Source organism: Moschus berezovskii, chromosome 12 (genome assembly GCF_049115385.1).
Source record: "Moschus berezovskii isolate FMDL1 chromosome 12, NW_MosBer_1.0, whole genome shotgun sequence".
NCBI classification, from domain to species: Eukaryota; Metazoa; Chordata; class Mammalia; order Artiodactyla; family Moschidae; genus Moschus; species Moschus berezovskii.
This window is the reverse complement of record NC_142471.1, coordinates 76,368,610-76,388,093: the sequence shown is the minus strand read 5'-3', so window position 1 is coordinate 76,388,093 and position 19,484 is coordinate 76,368,610. Positions and strand designations below refer to the sequence as shown.

Genomic DNA, 19,484 nt, shown 5'->3' with positions numbered 1-19,484 from the left:
GCGTCCAGCCGTTACCTCGGTCCCGGCGCTCCAAAAACTCGGCAGCCTCCAGCAGGCGCTGCACGTTGATCATCCGCACCTGCTCCATGGGCACCGCGGGCGGCAACCCGGGCCTCTCCGCGCTCCCTTCCCCGACCAACAGGAGGCGCCGCAAGCGGCTACAGTCCGGCGCCGCCCCGGGACATGTGCGGCGAGCGGGCGGGCCAGCCCCGCCGCGGCTCGGCGCGCTCTCCGCCGCCCCCGCCGCCCCGGCCACCCCGCCGCCCCCGCGGCTCCGCTGGCAACCCGCGCGGGGTTTGTTTACCTCTCCGCGCGAGCACGGGGGAGGGGCGGGAGCAGTACCGCGACCCGCCCCCTCCCGCCCCTTCCTCTGCCTCCTGGGAAATGTAGTCCCATCCTGCCCACTGCACGCCGGGACTCGTAGTACGCACGACGCTTTAGTGCGCCTGCGCCTTGCCAAATTCCGCAATGCCCCCCGGGAAACGTAGTCCGTTTGATTTTCTGCTTCTCAGGTGGAAAGACTAAGAGGTTTTTCTGGGCTTTGCTTCTTGGAGGGAAGGATTTGAACGACTGTGGGTCTACTCCCAGGGAGCCCTTTTCTTAATGACTCCTGGAAGGTGCCCAGGAGCTGGAGCATGTAGTTCCACAGTGCCCCGCTCCAGTTCTCCATCTACTACTACTTTCTCCTGAATTTCCGCGCCTTGGTTACCCTATCTGCAGAACAGATACTTGAAAAGCCAAAAATCCCAGCTGAGGAACGAGAGATGATCCCGTCAGAGCCAGAGAGAGCTCCCATAAGGCCCTTCTTTACTTCATAGTTCACAAAGAGGTAGTGTTTTGTTTTTTAATCTTATTTTTAAAAATTCCTTTCCCCTCCCTCAGCCCCTCATTCGTGATTTTAGAGACTAGCAAACCTCCCTGGTGCTGCAACTGAGAGATACAGTTCGGTCGCTAAGTGATTTGGTGCTGGAGTCACACAGGGCTCAGCTAAAATCTTGACCCTTCTACTTACACTAACTCTGGACTTTTCAGACCTCATGTTCTCACGTCTATATCGGATGTAATGACTCCATTTATCCAAACACTGAGGGCCTGCCTTGTACCAGGCACTGTACTAGGCATAACGTGTACAGTAACAGGTGAAACGGACATGGGCCTTGCTCTCAAGGAGTGTATAGTCAGTAAGGCTTATTGTGACAATTAAAGGAAATAATACCAGAAGTTAGTACTTGGCGCTCGATAAATGGAAGCTATGATGATCGTTTCTCTCATATTCTCCTCCACAGAGAGGGACCTGAAAGCAGAGTCTAAAGACTGCTGCTGCTGCTGCCAAGTCGCTTCAGTCGTGTCCGACTCTGTGCGACCCCACAGATGGCAGCCCACCAGGCTCCCCTGTCCCTGGGATTCTCCAGGCAGGACCATATTAAAAGACTGCCAATGACTGCCCGCCCCCTACCCCACCCCCACCCCCACACACCGTATTTCCGAGTCCTCAAAGTCTAGACCAGAGTTTCTCAACCTCAGCATTACCGATATTTTGGGTGAATAATTCCTAATTGGGGGAGGGATGGGGTTGGTGGAGACCTGAGCATTGAAGGATGTTCAGCGGCATCCCTGGCCTCTACCCACTAGATGCCAGTAGCACGCCACCAACTCAGGTATGACAACCAAAACTGTCTCCAGACACTGCCAGAAGCCTCTTGGGGCACAAATCGCCTCCGACTGATAATCTCCGGTCTAGGCCAAGGAAAGGCAAGAAGATCATAACTGTTGAAAGCTCTAGGAGCAAGCTAGGAATTGTGTAAACATCCATAACTTTCCCCACCCTGATTATTTTATCCTGCCGGTGGACATCCAGAGTAACAGGAAGCTCTTGGTGAGGGGAGAATTTCCCCTTCCCTGTGGTCATTCCAGTGGCTACTGCAGAAAATGCCATCTCAGAATGAAAATGTTATTCTCAAAAATGTCATGGGCTTCATGCTGCATTCTAATATACTCTCCCCCCTTTTTCCCCCAAAGTGAACAAGATTTCCAGTGAGGTCAAAAGCTGCAAAATTCTGCCAACCTTTTAAAATATTACACCTGGCACCACATTTAAGAACCAAATAGATGTTCGATCAAATACAGAGAGACCCAAAATGAGAGATGTTCACAAGCCACAAGAGAATTTTTTTAAAGGCGTTGAAACAGGAACTGTGCTTTTTCAGCTGTTAGCTAGGTTGCTTCAGATCTGGGCTTTCCCATTGGGTGTTGGTAACAACCACATTGAACAAGGGACATGTTGGGTAGGGGGAGAAAGGAATTATTTAAAAGAAAATACCTATTCACTCAGAACATCTGTAAGTTGAGGGTAGAAATTATTAGGTGGAAAGTTTCTACCACTTGCAAAACCACTTTAAGCTTTAGATCCTAAATTGCTAAGGGCTACCCCAGGAACTTAAAAGAGGTAGTTTTATAACAAATAAAATTCTACCTCATGGGAGGTAAACCTTGTGACATGCAATCAAGGAAAAAAGTACAGACCGAAAATACACATGGGTTCAAGATGGGTTTAAATCCACACATCATAAGCCCTAACAGGTTATTAAGAGAAAGCAGGATGCTTGGTGCACATGCCTGACCTTTCACAGTTGACCTCCAGATGAATTACCCAACCCTTCTTTTAAAGCTACGGCCAAGAGGGAGTAGAGGAGATGGAAAGTAGTGTGAGAATCACCAAAAAGCCACCTGCATATGTTGAAGAAGAGAAGAGATGATGGTGATGGTGGGCAGTGTTAAGCACTGGTTTCTATACAGAAATATCCAGCCTCTTCTAACAGCAGTTGAAGGGGCCACTTCCTTCTTCCTGCTCCAGCTGACTCCCAGAGTTCTTGCGTGGATACTGGCCACAAGGGCCTCCTACAGCACAAAGCTTGGGGCTCTAGCCTAGAAAAGGATGTCACTCACAAACCATCCTAAGCAACAGCTCAGCCTGTGGGAACCCAGAGGCAGCCATGGCTTCTCTTTTGCAGATAAATCCGAATTGCACTACAAATGCAAATGGGGAAACTGAGGAAAAGCAGGGCTTCTAAAGTCTACTGACAAAAAAACCTGGAATCTTACTCATAGTCTCTGGTTCTTCTGTCCTCTCCCTCAAGGGAGTATCTCACTCAGGGGAGTCTCATCTGTTGGTGGAAAAAGTCCTCCAGAGTCCCCCAGCCCTATAATAAACACAGCCTGGATGGGCACAGTCTGCCTTCTGGAGGAAGCAAGCAAACTCTGCATTCGTAGGGATCCTTTCCCTGAATGGTTTACTCAAGGTAAATTTTCAAATGCCTTATTGCAGATTCATGAACAGAGGAGAAGCCTGGTCTGTGTTACATCACTTCTGCAGACAGAAAAGAGGAAAAGAGAGGAAGGGGCCCTGAGATTAAGGTACAAGTCCAAAGTCACTGTTAGTGACACCTGGTGCTTAAGAGAACTTCCTTGAAACTGCAAAGTGTTTACTGTGCAGGGCAATGTTTTCCGAAATTATCTTTAAGGGTGGGGGGTGGTCTTCAAATAATCAAGGTTGGGAACAGGGTGAGTCCTGAGCTCCTAAATAAGAACCGTAACAGTTATACATCTTTCCATCCCCCACCGCAGAGTGACAACCGCAGCGTCCTCCTTGCCTCCCCTCGGAGCCCAGAAACGTGAAGAGCAGCAGAAAACCTTTTCTTCTGCCGAGTGAGTCAGCCTTGCCTAACTTCATGCGTAAGCTCTCCTCGAGTCAGCGGCAGCTCAGAGCTGCGGGTCTGTGTGCAGCCGAGATAAATTTGGGTCTAGAAGGGATGACGTAATGCTAAATCCGAGAGGTGGCTGCCGCCTCCCAGGGCTCCAGTCGCCAGGGCTGCCGGCTGACATCCCAACCACACGGAAAAGCACCACGACCCAGGTGCCTGAGCTGGGGAGAAAGGGAAAGAAAGGACATGGGGGTGGGAAGAAATGGCAGGGGGAGGCAGCGGTACTCTGAGATCGCTGAATCTGGAAGTTTGTTGTTTTTTAACTTTGGTTTTCTGGTGAGATCAGGCCACTGGCAGAGGCTCAAACAGCTGCACTTGACTTCCATCCTGGCCTAGGTCTTCTCTCTTAGAAAAGGGCTTCTTACATTTTATTAAATGGCCCTTGTAACAGCAGCCTATTTAGGTGATTATAATGAATGTGCTAATCTCTGGAATGTCCTTTTCCTTCTTTTTTTGCATTAACGTGGGTTCAAGAAGAGATCTGCATTGCAGGACTTAATTAATATGCACACATAAGATTCTTGCTTACCCTGGAGCACTTCACTTGAGGGTGCAACTGATGGAAGATCTTGCTTCGGCCATCTCAAATGAATATTCCTCCAAATAACATTTCATGGTTTGTTTTCACAGAAGTTTGTAACATTAAGCTTATTCTGCAATCCAGCCTCCATTTTTCAGATGAAAAACTGAGGCTCAGAGAGGTATGGTAACATACCAAGGCCACACAGCTTTCTATCAAACAGATAGAGCAAGGGTCAGGACTGAGTCCTCCAGACTCTCATCCAATGCTGTCTACCCGTCTCCCTAATTCTTTTTCTAGTTGATCTGTGGCTTTAAAAATAAACAGATAAATAAAATAGAATACATTTTATGGTCTTTTAAATTTTATGGAGCCCTAAGGATTAATCCTCTCAATATCAAGATCGAGTTATATTCCAGGGGGATCCAAAGCCTGTTCTGTTTTGTTTTCTGTTCAAGGGTCTTAGAAAAGGAAAAATCAACTCCTCTGCTGGTGATGACCACAAGCCATGGGCCCAGCCACACTACCTCATTTTAATTAGAAGACCAGCACAGGTAAATGATCTCTGTTGTATGGAAGTAGCTTCCTTCATTAGGAATGTCTCCTGAATACTTTTTTCAAATGACATTTCATCTTGTGTTGCTGTGGTCATGTATTATTCTCCTTAATTTGTGATTACAATCCTTTATACTAATAGATTTTGTGACTTTCAGCCATCTCTGGCATATATATCCTGGTCAGCCATTGTATGTCGTTCTTTAAGACACTGCTCATTCCATGAGTGAATATTTTATTTACAATGTTTGCATTCATGTTCACAAGCCAGAATGCACTGTAACTTTTTGTTGCACTTATCAGGTTTTGGACGTAATGACCTAGTCTTTCAAAGTTAGATGCAACTTGACTTTAAAGCCTTAAAAAAAAAAAAAGAAAGAAAGAAAGAAAAGATTACCAGAGGCCTTCCCCTGCTGTTAAGAGGATGGCCCACATTCTTATACAGCCCTGGGTAACCCTCCCTCCCCTGGCAGAAGCCTGCCTACAGTGGCCCTGCCTCTACCCCTTGACATCACCACTCCCTTCCAAGCAGCAGAAACTTGTGGTGGTCACTCTTAGGGCCCAGCCAGACCCTGGACACTGAGTCACACATCCAGCCTTGCTACCACGTGGCTGAGTTTTCAGCCTCAGGTACACTAGTTAGAATAAAACACCAGGCCCTTGCTTGCCCAAGGACGTGTGATCTCACCATCTCTTCCAACTCCAGCATGCTGATTCCAGGATTCTGGGATTCTCCAGAGATCCAAGAATAACATGCCTCCATTTGCCTATATCTGCTGCATAATAAGAGCCAACTATGTGTGTGGTGCCACTCGTACAGTCAATTCATTTAATCCTCAACATATTCTGAGATTCCTGTTTCCCATTCGAGGCCCAGAAAGTTTAAGTGATTTGCCCAAAGTCATACAGGTAGTGAACGGATTCAAACCTGGATTTCCTAACTCTTGGACCCCATAGAGTACATCAGGGTATGTTTTGTCAGACAAGGCCAAACAAAGTTGATTAAGGCAATGGCCTCAGTCAGGATAACACCATCCACCTGGAGGCTTTGGAAATGCATAGGAGTGTCTTTCTTGAGTGTCACCATGACTTGGGGGTTCTACTGACATTTAGTGAGTAGGAACCAAAGATGTTAAATCCTGCAGTATTCCAGATTAATCTGCTCAAGAGGAACTGTCTCATCAACAGTCCCCTTGTTGATAAGCACTAGGTCAGAGGGTTAAAGCCAGAGAACTTATCGTTTGTTCAACAAATATTCCGTAAGCCTCTGTGTCTTGCTGCACACTAACCTAGATGCCAAAGAACAAAGAACAAAACTACCTGTGGTCGCTGTCCTCAGAGTGCTTGCATTCTAGTCAGACAGACCGATGATTAGCAAGTAAAAGCATCGTAAAGTGTGATAAGTAGAAATAGGGGATAAATAATAAATGAGGGGGAGGATAGCTTTAGGTGGGTGGAGGGATCAGGGCAATCACAAGGGTGTTTGGCCAGCTCCTCAGATTCTCATAAGCACATAGCTCACCTGAGAATCATGCTAAAATGGAGTTTTGGGTCCAGCAGTTCTGGGGTGGGACCTGGGAGACACATTTCTGACAAGGTCCTAGGAGACACCAAGGCTATCCATCTTCAGACCACATTCATGCCAAACAGTAGGGGTGATGGCCATGCAGGGAATTGGGATTTTATTCTAATTGATACAGGAAGGAAACTATTGAAGGGCTTTAACCAAGTAAATGATATGAACACAGTTCTATTTACGATCACCCTGGCTTCCTAGATCTCGATGGAGGAGAGGAAGAGGTTGGACCAACGCCGTTCGACCAGAACCAGCTGGCCCACGCTAGCAAGGTGGCAGCCAGGGCCTAAAGCTCATCTGTGTGGCGCACACTTGCCAAGCACGAGCCAGACCAGTTGACCTACAAGCTCAGGTGCCTTCTGGAAACCTAGTAGAGCCTGATAGGGTGTGGATTCACACCCCGACACCCAAGTGTACAGAGCCTCAGGAGCCCTACTGGTTGGGTGAGTTCCCCAGGGGGTGCTCAGCCAGGTGGTACTGCAAGGGCAAGCAGAACACCCTAGGCCAGTGCCTTGCAGAACAAGGGCCCTGTCTGCTTTGATGTCAATGCCTGAAGAACCCCAGAAGGCTCTGACTGTCCTCTCTCTGCCCTAGGATGAATGGGAAGTAAAGGGAGTCACTTCAGGGAGGCTTCCCCAAGGGGACCCCTCAGCCTGGTCTTCAAACATTCCACATTCCATGTCTCGCCTCTTGCTCTATGACACTTCTCTAAAAGCCCTGAAGTCTCCTAGGAAGAAAACCTGGTTTTGAGTCTCAGCCCCACTCTTTGTTAGCAGATGACCTTGGAAAAGTTAGCTTGCCTTGCTAAGGCTAAGGCTTTCCTAATCTGTAAAATGAGGATAATGATAGCACCCTCCTATTGGATGAATGTCAGGATTTAATATAAAGCACTTAACATTGTGCTAGTGCATAGTAACTGCTCATTAAAAAGGCACCATTATCACTGTTCCTTTGGAAAACAGACAACAATACACTTGTCAGCAGCAACCTGCCCCCACCCCAGGGACAGGCTATCAGGCTCCCAGGAAACAGGCAAGTATTATTTATTGATTTCTATTTGTCTGTCACTTGCACTGGAATATAGAACTCGACCTGGAGATCATACACATTGCACTTTGGAAGCACCAAGCATGGTGCTTGGCTCCTCACAGGTGTTAGAAATGACATGTTGTATTGAGCTAAACTTTACAGCTGGTGGAAAAAGGAAATAAAGTTGTATGCAAGGCACTCAGAATCTTGGGAGTCAAGAAACATAGTAGAGATGGTCGGGTATGGTTGAAGTAAGGAGATGACACAGGACTGTACAGTAGTTCTGGGCCCCTATAGAAATAAAAACAAAGGCTCCCACTTGCCACACTTGACCAGAAACAGAGCAGCCCTGGGTATGCCCTCCATTTTAATACACTGGAATTAAAACGGTCCCAAATCATCTTTATTCAAGTATACTTGCTAATGGCAATAAAAATAGAGAGTTAAAGATCTCAAATAACAGGTAATCCAAATCCCCTTTTATTAGCTTTAAACGTCCCAATCTTTCTCTCCCTCAGGACACTGTGTTTATCTTTCTAATTTTGCTATGTTTAAATTTCCTCAGCAGACACTGTAGTTGGATATGAGAGAGATGAGGTCAAAGGCATGTTCGATGGGACAGCAGGCATGGTAGAAACATTGGTATGGACAATCCTCAAAGTGCAGAGTGCCCCAATCTGTAAGGAACTAAAAATGGAATGTGTTTATTTACAAGGTTGCTTACACAGTACTTGATTTCCTACGCTCGAGCAGCTTAAAAAAGGGGGTGGGGGAGAGTCAGATCTGTAAAAATTATGAGGATAAACACAAAACACAAAGGATTTTAAACATCAGGCTGGGGGATGGCAGGGTGCATGGAGGGAGGAGAGGGACTATTCTCTCTCTCTTTTTTTGAAGCCCAGTATAAATTTTTGTTCTATCTGTAATGATGGCAAAAACCAAAGACACAAAGCCCAAGTCAGATGCAATCCACATTGTTGAGGTTTACTTTAAGACAAGTGAATTTCTAAAATCTGGCACTGGAATAGAGTTTAAGTCCACGATGGCAGGGAGTGTATCTCTGGGTCCTAGCACAAAGCCTGACATAAAGTAGTGGGTATGCCTTAAATACCAGCTTGATGAATGGATGGATGAACAGACTCACAGAACACATTTAGGGAGAATTCCTGGCATGCAACATAATTCCACATTTTATAAAATTATTTGCCATGGGGGCCTTTTAAAGAGAGGTTCAGTAATCTAAATTAAAAAAAAAAAAGAGAGAGAGAGATCCTATTATTTACATATATTTCCTGGAGATGTATTGCTCAAAATGAGGGTCACCTGAACTTTCAGAATATTTCACAAGCGAGGGGCCCAGTAGAGCATTCTGCCAAGATGAGGAAGCAAAGAAGGAACCTCCAGCTCAGATGGGTGGTGGCAAATGCCCATTGGTTTTGGCCAGAGAGATCAAGTCAGCTGCTGACAGCTTTAACACCTCCAGCCAGGCCACTCAGGGACAACAGTATCAGAGAAAATGACTTCCCTTTAGTTTAACAGAAGAGTCAGAGCAGGTGTTGCTCGCGTTGGAATCAAAGCTTCTTCTCGCCAGTGGAGCCAGAGCTCCACCCTCCACCCCCAGAGGGAGGCCCCTCTGGGAAGACCTGAATGCCTCCTCCTCAGTTAAGGCTGGAGAGCCGTCCTATCACTGTCATCACCTTTGGGTTCCACCCATTCCCCCTACCATAGACGTATAAGAAAATATTTTTTCTAAATGGTGAATTCAAATTATCTTCATTTTGAAAGACTATTGAGAATGTGGCAATGACCTTTGCAATAACCGGACACACCCTGCGATCAGTAAACCAGGGTTGAGAATTGCTGACTTTATGAGCACCTGACCTGTAAAACAAAAGCCCAGTTCGGGGCTCTGCCTGGGACCCATTCTCACATCAGGCAGGAGGAAACACAGCCCAGACAGACTTGGTTCTGCCTCTGCTGTGGGCAAGCCACTGTCCTTTTCTGGGCCTCAGCCTCCCCATCTGTATAGTGAGGATGATGGAAGCTCTGTGACCTCTGGGGCTTTTTCTGGCGCTGATGTTCTGTCTTACCACCTGCCTCCTTCAAAAACAACCGAAAGGGGATGGAAGAAAGAATTGGGAAAGGGAAGAGAACTACTGGTTCAGAAGGCCAGGCTACAGTAAACCTCCCCTCATTTCTGCCTGCTGAAAATGGCTTTCTTCATTCTGCAGGAAAATTCTCATTTTTTGCTGGGTTATTGCCTTTTATACTTCTTTTTCTTTCTGTCTCTCTCTCTTTTTTAACTCAAAACTCACAAAACCACAACTCACCTCCCCAAAACGGGTCATCTGGAAGCCAGAGCTGTCAGGGGTTAGGTGTGTCATGCCTGGCATACTGGTGGTATCTAAGTGAGGACCAGGCCAAGGCAACCATGTGCTTCTCCTCCAGAAACCCAGTTTAAATCAATATTTATCCAACTGTATTTATAGAAAGTGGTGGTGGTAGGGAAGCGGGGTGGGGTGGGGAGGCAGGGGGATCTAAAACAGAGCAAGCCACAATGACTGATGCAAATCTTTGTGGCCAATTCGTTTCTGCAGGGCCAGGCTTTTTTTTTTAAAGGAAAAAGACTTCAGCTTTTGATGAACCTGCTGTTGGCCCCAGTACCATAGCAACAGCCCCAAGTCCTCTAATATGTCCAGAGGACAGACTTGGGAATGGCAGCCCGAAGGGGGTGGTGTTTCCTAGGAGTCTAAACTTGAGTTAGGGCCAGGAGAGCTGAACAACTTTGAAAAACAAAGACAAAAAAGAAAAGAGAAAAAAACCTCTCTGGTTGGCTCTTCTGTCCCCAGTTTAGTTTCTAAACCTTTTCTAAGCAGGGTGTGTTTAGGAAGACTTTGGACAATTAACAAGGTGTTACAAACACCCGCTCTGCTTCAGGTTGTTGGGTGACCTTGAGCAAGTCATTTCACTTCTCTGGACTTCGTTCCATGACTGAAAAATGCATACACGCATATATGGTTATATAAAACTGCAGGCCCAGTCCAATCAGAGGTCTAGGTTAAAAACTCAGCTCCACCATTACTATGGTGCCTGGAGAATCCCAGGGAAGGGGGAGCCTGGTGGGCTTCCATCTATGGGGTCACACAGAGTCAGACACGACTGAAGTGACTTAGCAGCAGCAACCATTACTATGTGACCTTTGTGCAAGTTACTCAGTTACCCCCTCTGTAAAATGGGAGCAATTAAAGTACACATGCTGTGTGGTTGTTGTGAAGTTTGGGAGGAGATAAACACGTCTTTAGCCCCATACTTTACCAAGTATAGTCAGTGCTCAGTAAATGGTTGCCAGTGTTGGTATTACGCAGTGAAATTAGTTGCTGCTGCAATGCTGGCACCCTCTTCACTTCCTTCAGTTCTACCTCCAGATTTTGCTGGCCATTCTCAGATGAAAATCTCTATTTCTAAGTGTGCCAAATAGGAGAGTGTTTTGGTCAAAGAGGGCAGGTAGGTGAGCAGCTGTTGTTCTGTCTTGAATCTGATGGAGCTTCTTTTTCCCCACTAAACCATGAATGACTCAATTCAGCTTCTCTAACTTCGTAAGGTCCAGATGCTTTTCCTGGGTCCCCTCCACAGGGTACCCAGTCCTGGGAGCTCTGAGACTCTGAAAGCTACAACAGTATCCCCAAAAGTCCACTTCTGGCATTTGGCAATGGGCAGAGATCGAGAAGAGTTGAATCTGGGGAGCATAATTTAGGATGTAGAGGAAATAGAAGCCTAAGTTAAGAATGCTCTTTATACAACTTCACCAAAAACAAATACTCACTCCATTCCCATCATAAATCAACTCACAGAGTTTTTTGGGGAAAAAAAGCAATTGCACATCATAAATGCTCAATACATAATTTGTGGAATGAATGAATGAATCATAAGATGCCTGCCATGCAGAAATGTGATCTGCATAAACACTAGTTGCTATCAAAGCCCTAAATTTTAGCATAAGTCACTCTGTAAACAAATAACTGATCCATCTGCAGGGTCACAGCTGATACAGTTTCAGCTCTCCAGGCCTGACCTACCATCTCTGTATAGGCCCTGATCTTTAAAGCCCAGGAGCAGTCTTCATTGATTATGGGAGACATCTTCCCTCCTTGGAAGAGATCAGTTATTTCCAACTCCAAGTCTTCAGAAAGTCTGTCATGTGTCCTTTCTGCCTTCAAAACTGATCACTGTGCCACAGCCAGTAAATGACAAATCCAAGCAATCAAGGGATGTATATTAACTGCCTTGTGTATGTCCGATGTTATGCAATGGTGACATATACTGAAATACTGTTGAGTGATCTTTTCCCTTAAGATGCTAATCTTCTCCCTGTGAGGATAAAGCTAATGTACAGCAAGCAAGTAGAGCATTGCTGATTATCAAAGCTCAGAGAAGTGACTATTTATTGAGCACCTACTATATTCCAGGTACTTTAAATGAAGTGCCTCAGTTAGTTGTTCAGCAACGGCAGGAGGCTGATGCTATGATTATCCTCATTTGACAAAAAAAGAAACGAAACTTCAAAGAGGTTAGGCAACTTGTGCCCAAGGCCACACAGCCAGTAAGCAGTGAAGGGGTAACTTGGGCCCTTCTCTGGGTGACTGTAAAGCTTTCATTCTCTCATTCATTCCCTGACTTGAGAAATATCCAGGAGAGGCTTCCTGGAGGAGGTAGGATCTGACCTAGGCTTTGAAGCTAGTTTAGACACAGATAATCCCAGGGGAGTAAGAGAATGAGGGCACGCTAGACAGAGGGAAGAGTCTGAGTCAGGCACAGAAGGATGACTGTAAAGGCTGCTTGCTGGTGGACCTGCTGGACGGGAGTAGAAGAGATTAAGTTGGGAAGGCAGGGTGGGGCCAAATGACACCATACAGCCACAGCTTACTCTGTCAGCAGGCAGAGGCTGTTCTTTGGCCTGTCCATGCCCCTAGGAAAGCACCTCACCTTCCAACCCAGGTAATGCACTCCAGAGAGCCAGCCAAGGCTTCTACTCCCATTTAATCATTCTTTTCTATCTTAAGCATTGCCCCCAAGCCACCTTCCCTAGACACTGGGAAGCCCTCTTGTGTCCTGTAGATTCCACTTGCCTCTTCAACAACTTTTATGCACAGAACACCCTTTTGTGAATTAATTTCTTTTTCTCTTTCGTTTTTAACCTTTTCCAAAACAGGAAGTAAATTTTTTTTTCAACTGATCAGTCAGTCCTAAATTGCTACCCCTTCACTGGACCTTGAATGGATAGGTGATATGTCAGAGGTTATTTACATATAATTTCTGAATTTGTGATAACAGGGTCACAGTATCCATAATTAATATTTCTGGAGGCTTTTAATTTGAGTTTCTTAGGGATTCACATCAGTTGGAAGTTTGGGAGAATGTACTTGCATCTTCTAAGGAATCCTTGCCTTGCACAGAGCAGTCAATGCTGAGTGACTCAATTTGAACACCCCAAGAAAACTCATCATATATACTGAGAATAACTCAGCACTGTGGACACACTTGATGAGCTCTCCTAGTACGGAAACCTCAACAAGGCAATGAAAAGCAGTTCTGGTGACAATGGAAAATAAGGCAAGCTCCTGCCAAGTAAGTACTTTGCACACAGTAAAAGCGGAACGTGTGAACTCGTGACCAGGGCCTATCGGTGCATTTCGAGAATGTCTCACAGAACCCAAAATGGAGAATTGAGGCTCAATACCCTTCTTGGGGTGAAGAGCGTCCCTTTAAGAAGGGATTGAACCAGCTGGCCGCACTACAGCGCCCAGAGATTTTCTGGCTTGCCTCCAGGCTCCACCCCCCAGTCTCTGGCCTCAGCAACGCGTGACGTCAGAGGAAGCTGAGGCTGGCGATTGGCTGAGCGACGCTGCTAGGTCAAGTCCAGTCAGAGGAAAGAAGTTTGTCTCCATGTGGAAACCATGTGTCTCTCGCTGGGAGGGGGAAGCGGTGGAGGCGGAGAAACTGAGATCAAGTGATTACAGGAGAACTGGCTGAAATGAAAGCGAGGAGGTTGTGCACCTGAGCCGGCCAGTATTGTCGTTTGCAGTAGTGACCTAAAACCAGAAACAAACCTTACCCAACAAACAAAACTTGAGTCCCCCCACCATCATAAAAATAAACAGCTAGGGTCCTTGCTTCCTTCCAAAAACCAGGGAGGGACCTGAGAAATGCTGGAATCCTATCGGAACGCCTAGATTCCCCTCCCTCCCCTAACGACTGAATGATGTAAGCGTTTCGGAAAGCGGGGCTCTGAAGCAAAACAAGCGCCGCGCGCGCGGAGGAACCCTCAGTGCCCGAGCCCGGCGCACGCACGACCCGCCCCAACACTCGCGTTATTGCTGTGCACACGCGGACCGCCGTGACGCGCGGGCATTGTGTGCATCGAGCAGAAAACAACGGCGAGCGCCGCCAGCGCGAAGATGCACCCCCGATTAAATGAGGCAGATGTAGGGCCCGTTGTTTTCCGTACGGGGAGACCTAGACCCGGGTCGGAGCGGGGGCAAGAGTGGGGAAAATAAAGTGGCCCCCGTGGGCCCCTCCAATTTGCAATGGAGATAATAGAAGGCCCTGTGGATGGTCGCCCCATAGTTTGTTGCAGGTCCCCCTCGCCTGCGTGAGCTCTTGGGGAGGGGGCGAGGGCCTAGAACAGGGTTCCCGCTCTCGGGGAAATCTGGGGGCCACTGGCATCACGTCATGCTGAGCCAAACAGCGGCTGCGAAAAGAGGCAAGAGAGCTAAAAATACTCCAGCGGGGAGCCGGCCGGAGGAGGAGGGCAACCGGGCCGAGGGGCTGATTATGCACACGAAGTTGAGGGCGCCCAGGTTCCCAAGCCCCTCTCGGGGGGTTGGCAGCACGGACGCCTCGGGAAGAGGACCGGGAGGAAGCCCCTTGGCTTCCACGGTCCCCGGAGCCCGGCTCCACTACCTCTGGCCCGCCCCGTGCGGGGCAGTCCGGCCCGGCGAGCCCGGCCCTCTGCTTACGTGACTGGTGGCCACGCCGGAGCCCCGGCACCGGGTAAACAAGGAGGTGGCGGCGGCCGAGGCGGTCGGGGAGCGAGGGTGGGGGCAGCGAGGTGGGGAACAGAGGTCTCCGATTGTCTGCGAGTGCGAGGGGTGGGGGGCGCGGGACGCGGAGGAAGCTCCAGCAGCCTCTCGTACACCCCTCTGTGGAGGGGACGGGGCGGGGGCAAAGCAGGTTTGCCACTCACTGCCAAGGTGCCCTTTTTGGGTGCACCCCCCGCCAAAGCCGGCGCCACGGGACAGACGGGGGAATGGGGGACCCGGGCGGGGGGGAGGGTGGTTAGAGTAAGAAATCACGCCCCTCCCCCTCCAACAAAAGCAAACACACCAAACAAAACCACGTCTTCACCCATCTCCCCACCAGCTCTGACGCTACAGGCGAAAGCATACTGCCCCCCACCCCACACCCCGAATAATCGTAAACTGATTCGGCTGCAACCGCCGGCGATGCGCCTTTCTCGTAACCCAGGCACCCCGAGAAAACAGGGAGAGAAGAAAAGAAAAGAACGCACCACCAACCTCCCAACACAAATCCTTGTTTGTGCCTTAAGCACGATTTCGCTGCCATCACGGGGTTACTTTAACCCCGGAGGCCTGGGGTGTCGGTCAGCTAGGGTGTTTTTGTGTTTGAGGGTTGTTGTTGTGCTGGCGGGGGGGTAGGTTGCAAGACCTGACACGTTGCAATCGGACCATTTTTCTCCCTTTCTCTCTCTCCCCCTCTCTCCTTCTCTCTCATCTCATTGATCTTCCTACTTGCTCGGACAGATTAAACAGCTAGCTTTTCTGTAGTCTGTCGGTCTGTCCGCCTCGGCCCCTTCCCCCTTCTCGCAGCTATTATTTGTGAGGACCGTGCTAGAGACGCCGCACTCGCGTGCCCCCGTTAGGGCGCTGAAGCGACGGCCTGGGGAGGATTGGGGGACCCAGGCAAAAATGAAACAAGCAAATACAAAAAAGGAGGCCAGGCCGGGGTGGGGCTCAAAGCACCCCCCCTCCGCCCGCAACCATCTCTCTCCACCTGAATCTGGGGTTGGGGTGGGGGGAGCAGTAGAAATCTACCAGGAAGGCATCTGCCTTCCTCGCCCAGCGCGCTCACTCGGGAGCCGTATCCCGGAAAATAAAGAAACAGCACATAACAGCCCACACCTTCTTCCACAACTATTGTTTCCTGCGAGATCCCAAAGTTTCCTTCTCGCTGAGTCCCCCTCGCCAAGTTTCCCGGGCGCAGCACCGCGGGTCCCGGGCGAGCTGCTGGCGGTGCTTGGTTTTGCCGGCCTGTTTCTTTGGGGGGGGGCGGGGGGCAGGGGCACCTAGGGCAGCAGAGGCGCAGGGGGACTGTCTCCGTGGACGCGATGGCCTGAGCCCAGCCTTGCAGCGAGAGGAGAGGAAAAAGCAAAGTAGACAGGAGGAAGAAGCAGAGCCGAATCAGCCGGAGCCCACGCCGTGGAGGGCTGTTTGCTTGTTGTTATCGTTGTCGTGTGTCTATGTGTTTTCTTTCTGGAACCGCCGAGCTCTGCCTACAGTTTCCAACTTTCGCCTTGTAATCCCCACCCCACCCAGGAACGAGCGACAGAAAAACAACACTTGTCTGCCCGAGAAGGCTCCGGAAAAAAAAAAGGTGGGGGGGAGAGGGAAAAAAAAGTAAGAAACGCGACCTCGAAGAGAGGAGCTCTCGGCTCAGTTGTCAGCAAACAACAACACTCCCGGCTCCTCGGCCCAGCGGTTCTCCCACCCTCCCGGAGACGGACAGACGCACCGACAGGACCCCCACCCCCACCCCCACCCGCCTACCCCCCGCTCGTCTTTGTTACATCTTTAGCAGCTTTGTGCGTGCGTGTCCTTTCTCCGGTGTCATCGGCTTTACTGCCGAGGGCTGGATGTGAGTGTGTTGGGGAGAGGGGGGCTAAGCAGGCGTCAGGGGTCGCCCAAGTGGGCGATGAAGAAAGAGCCCGGCGCCGAAGAGGAGCCAGGGCCCCCAAACTTACTTTTGTTTTCTTTCTCGATCTGCTCCAGGTAGCTGGCGGCCTCGAGCAGAATCTGCACGTTCTGCAGAAAAGTGTTGATGTGCTTCTCCATCGAGTTCTCGCTGGTGTTGAAAATGTCCGAGAAGGGGCACCTGAGCTTGGCCCCCGCGGGCTCCTCCGGCTGGGCCGGGGGCTGGGGCGCGGTCACGGCCGGGGGCGCGGCGGGGGCCAGCCCCGCGCCCTCGCAGCGCGCCTCCTTGCGCGGCCGCCCGCGTTTGCCCATGGAGGGACCGCGGGGTCCGCCGAGCTCGTCCTCTTTCGGGGCTGCGCGGCCCGGCCGAGCTCCGGGCCCCGGGGGAGAGCCGGCTGGCTGGAGCGAAGAAGGCGCCGAGGCGAGAAGGCGACCTGACTTCCCGAGCCTAGCTGCGTGCTGTTGTGTGCCTGAGTGTGTGTGAGTGTGTGTCGGTCTCGCTGTGGGTCTGTGTGTATGGGAGATTGAATGAACCTACAGGACAGACGGAGGCGCTCTGGCGCCTGGGTCCTAGTGCGAGCCTGTCGCCATCGGACTGGTCAAAACGAAAGGCGGAGACAAGCGAGGCAGGGACCGCCCCCTGCCAGTCCCGGCACACTACCCCGCCTCTCCCCAATCTTATCACATTGGAGAGCGTAGTATTTAAACCCAAATGGAAAAAATACTCGAAGGCTCTGAGCGTACCCACAGAAAAACAAACTATTAAGCTGTTGTTCTTTTACTTCACGTGAAAATAATACCAATGCCTGGCACCACATACTAGATTCCAATGGTAGCTGCTATGACTTAAAAAAATAAAAGTCCAATCCAAAAAAATCATACACGTTACCTCAAGTTCTCTACCCGCAATGGACACACTCCTACACACACACACGCACACACACAGAGGCACAGGCATCTGCCTTCACAGGGCCAAATTAAATCCCCAGGCCACCAAATCCCAGTTACAAATTTACTCATTCTTTCTTTCTCCCTTCAAATGCAGAGTTATTTTCCAGGAAGGGGGAGGAGATGGAAGCGTCTCTCCCCACACTCCTCTTCCCAGCCTTAGTCCAGCTGTGCAAAGCTCACAGTAGGGAGCCTCCACACCTGGCTCTCTTTTATTTTATTTGGCAGAAAGGCAGACGTGGCAGCCCAGGAACTTCCCACCCCTATCCTGGCTGAATTCCACCTTTTGGTTCCGAAGACCCCTACCCTAGGCGACACTGTTCCACTGCCAGGGCAGACCCACTCAGGGTCTGCAGGAACCATGGATGCTTTCCAGGCCTGGGAAGTGCAGTCAGGGCCCTTGGGGAGTGCCATAGAGAGGCATTCTCTCAGACTGGACACAGACTGGACTGCGTGTGTGCCTGGGCAAGTCCCCTAACCTCTCTCAGCCTGTTTCCCCATCCATGAAACCTCTGATAAGATTCATGGGTTGATTAAATTATATCTGCAGTCAGCATGCTGCCTGGCTCATAGTATGATCTTTTTCTTCCAACATAGAGCCAGATAAGAAGAACCTGAGTCCCCTACTTGGCAGCTAAAAGGAGAAATAAGTTATAGGAAACAAGACTCTTCTGCGCTTTGTTGAAAAACATCTGTGCAATAAGCCTATCTGAATATTGTTGCCTTGCAAGGTCTCCTGGAGGTTTCCTCCAGGGAAACCGTTTATACAGAAGACACAGTGAATGCTGCCCCCTGGAGTTGTGCAACCCAGCCACCCTGCTTAGAGACAGCTTCACACACACTTGTCAGGAAGAATTTTCCTGGAAATGGAAACTTTTGGAAAAAAGAAGAGAAAGTGTGTTTCTTTGTAAAAAAAAAAAAAAAACACTATGTATGTATGTAAAATAAATACATGCACCCTCACTGAAGTCTTGTGTATTTTTAGACTGCAATAACCTGCTGCTGAATCAGTATTTGGCATTTTAAAGCCGATATATTCACATTTTGGACCACAATATAATCATAGTACACATATTCCCTGCTCATTTTCCATCTTGATTGATCTCTGCATCCTTTAGCTAGGATAGAGAAGAAGCTCCTAAAAGCTGTGAGATAAAAGTTCACCTTCACTGGTGGCTCATTCCCTGGTAAGGAATCTGCCTGCAGGGCAGGAGACCTGGGTTTGATCCCTGGGTTGGGAAGATTCCCTGGAGAAGGGAATGGAAACTCACTCCAGTACTCTTGGCTGGAGAATTCCATGGACAGAGGAGCCTGGCAGGCTACAGTTCATGGGGTCACAAAGAGTTGGATGTGACTGAGCCACTAACACTGTCATTTCACTTTTTTTCCAACTTCACAACAGCTATTTACTTTTTTTTTTGTTGGAACCACAATCTGAGTTACTCATATTTTAAAGTCTATAAACATCTAAGGACTTTAGGAAGTATAAACAAGTTTTATCCAATGCCATTTTGCAAAAATTGATCTCCCTTGCCCCTGGTGAAAGTGAGACAAAGAACCTAAGCCCAGAGAAAACCTTGGTTTCTGATTCCCTGGTGGAGGTGTGGGCCAAATGTGTACATATACTATACTTCAATCTGCATATATACACACCCAGCAAGATAGGCACACCCCACACATGAGTGCCAGGGCAGGGATAGAGTGTTTTGTCATTATTTATTTATCCCTGTTTCATCTCTCATAGGTCTGTGAGCTTCAGAAAGCCCAGTGGGAATCTTCAAGCTGGGCCACGGATCTGACCAAAGCCAAAATAAACAATGGCTTGAAGAAAATCTACAAAAAAGTGCTGATTTGCACTATTCCCACAGTCAGTCACAGCCCCCACCATCATTCCCATGGAAAACACCACTGCTGGTGCCAAATCAAGTCTTCCCTCCCATCATAGGGGCATTGTTTTTTGTTATTATGTGAGTTCTTAGCGTCAGACAATGGCACCACAAGAGACACAGTGGAGGCAGGAGAAATGCCTTTTTGTTTCACAGAATCTAGGCTATTGTGCCCCAGAGTCTCACATACAGTAGAGTTGCATACATTCATTTTGGTAACGT

The 19,484-nt window shown here is 48.9% G+C and overlaps 1 protein-coding gene across 3 annotated transcripts in view; it reads right to left on the bottom strand.

The window, feature by feature from the left end:
- Nucleotides 1-16,972, bottom strand: part of MXI1 (MAX interactor 1, dimerization protein) — a 93,354-nt gene extending 76,382 nt beyond the window's left edge. Inside the window, exon 1 of one of the 3 annotated variants that reach the window (XM_055424682.2) lies at nucleotides 16,479-16,972. In XM_055424682.2, the coding sequence (XP_055280657.1) occupies nucleotides 16,479-16,740 (262 nt within the window). In that variant the 5' untranslated portion in view covers nucleotides 16,741-16,972. Of the gene's footprint in view, nucleotides 1-15; nucleotides 271-16,478 lie in introns of those variants that run through there. The other 2 variants (XM_055424681.2, XM_055424683.2) reach the window with 2 other exon arrangements.
- Between the last annotated feature and the right edge of the window lie 2,512 nt (nucleotides 16,973-19,484).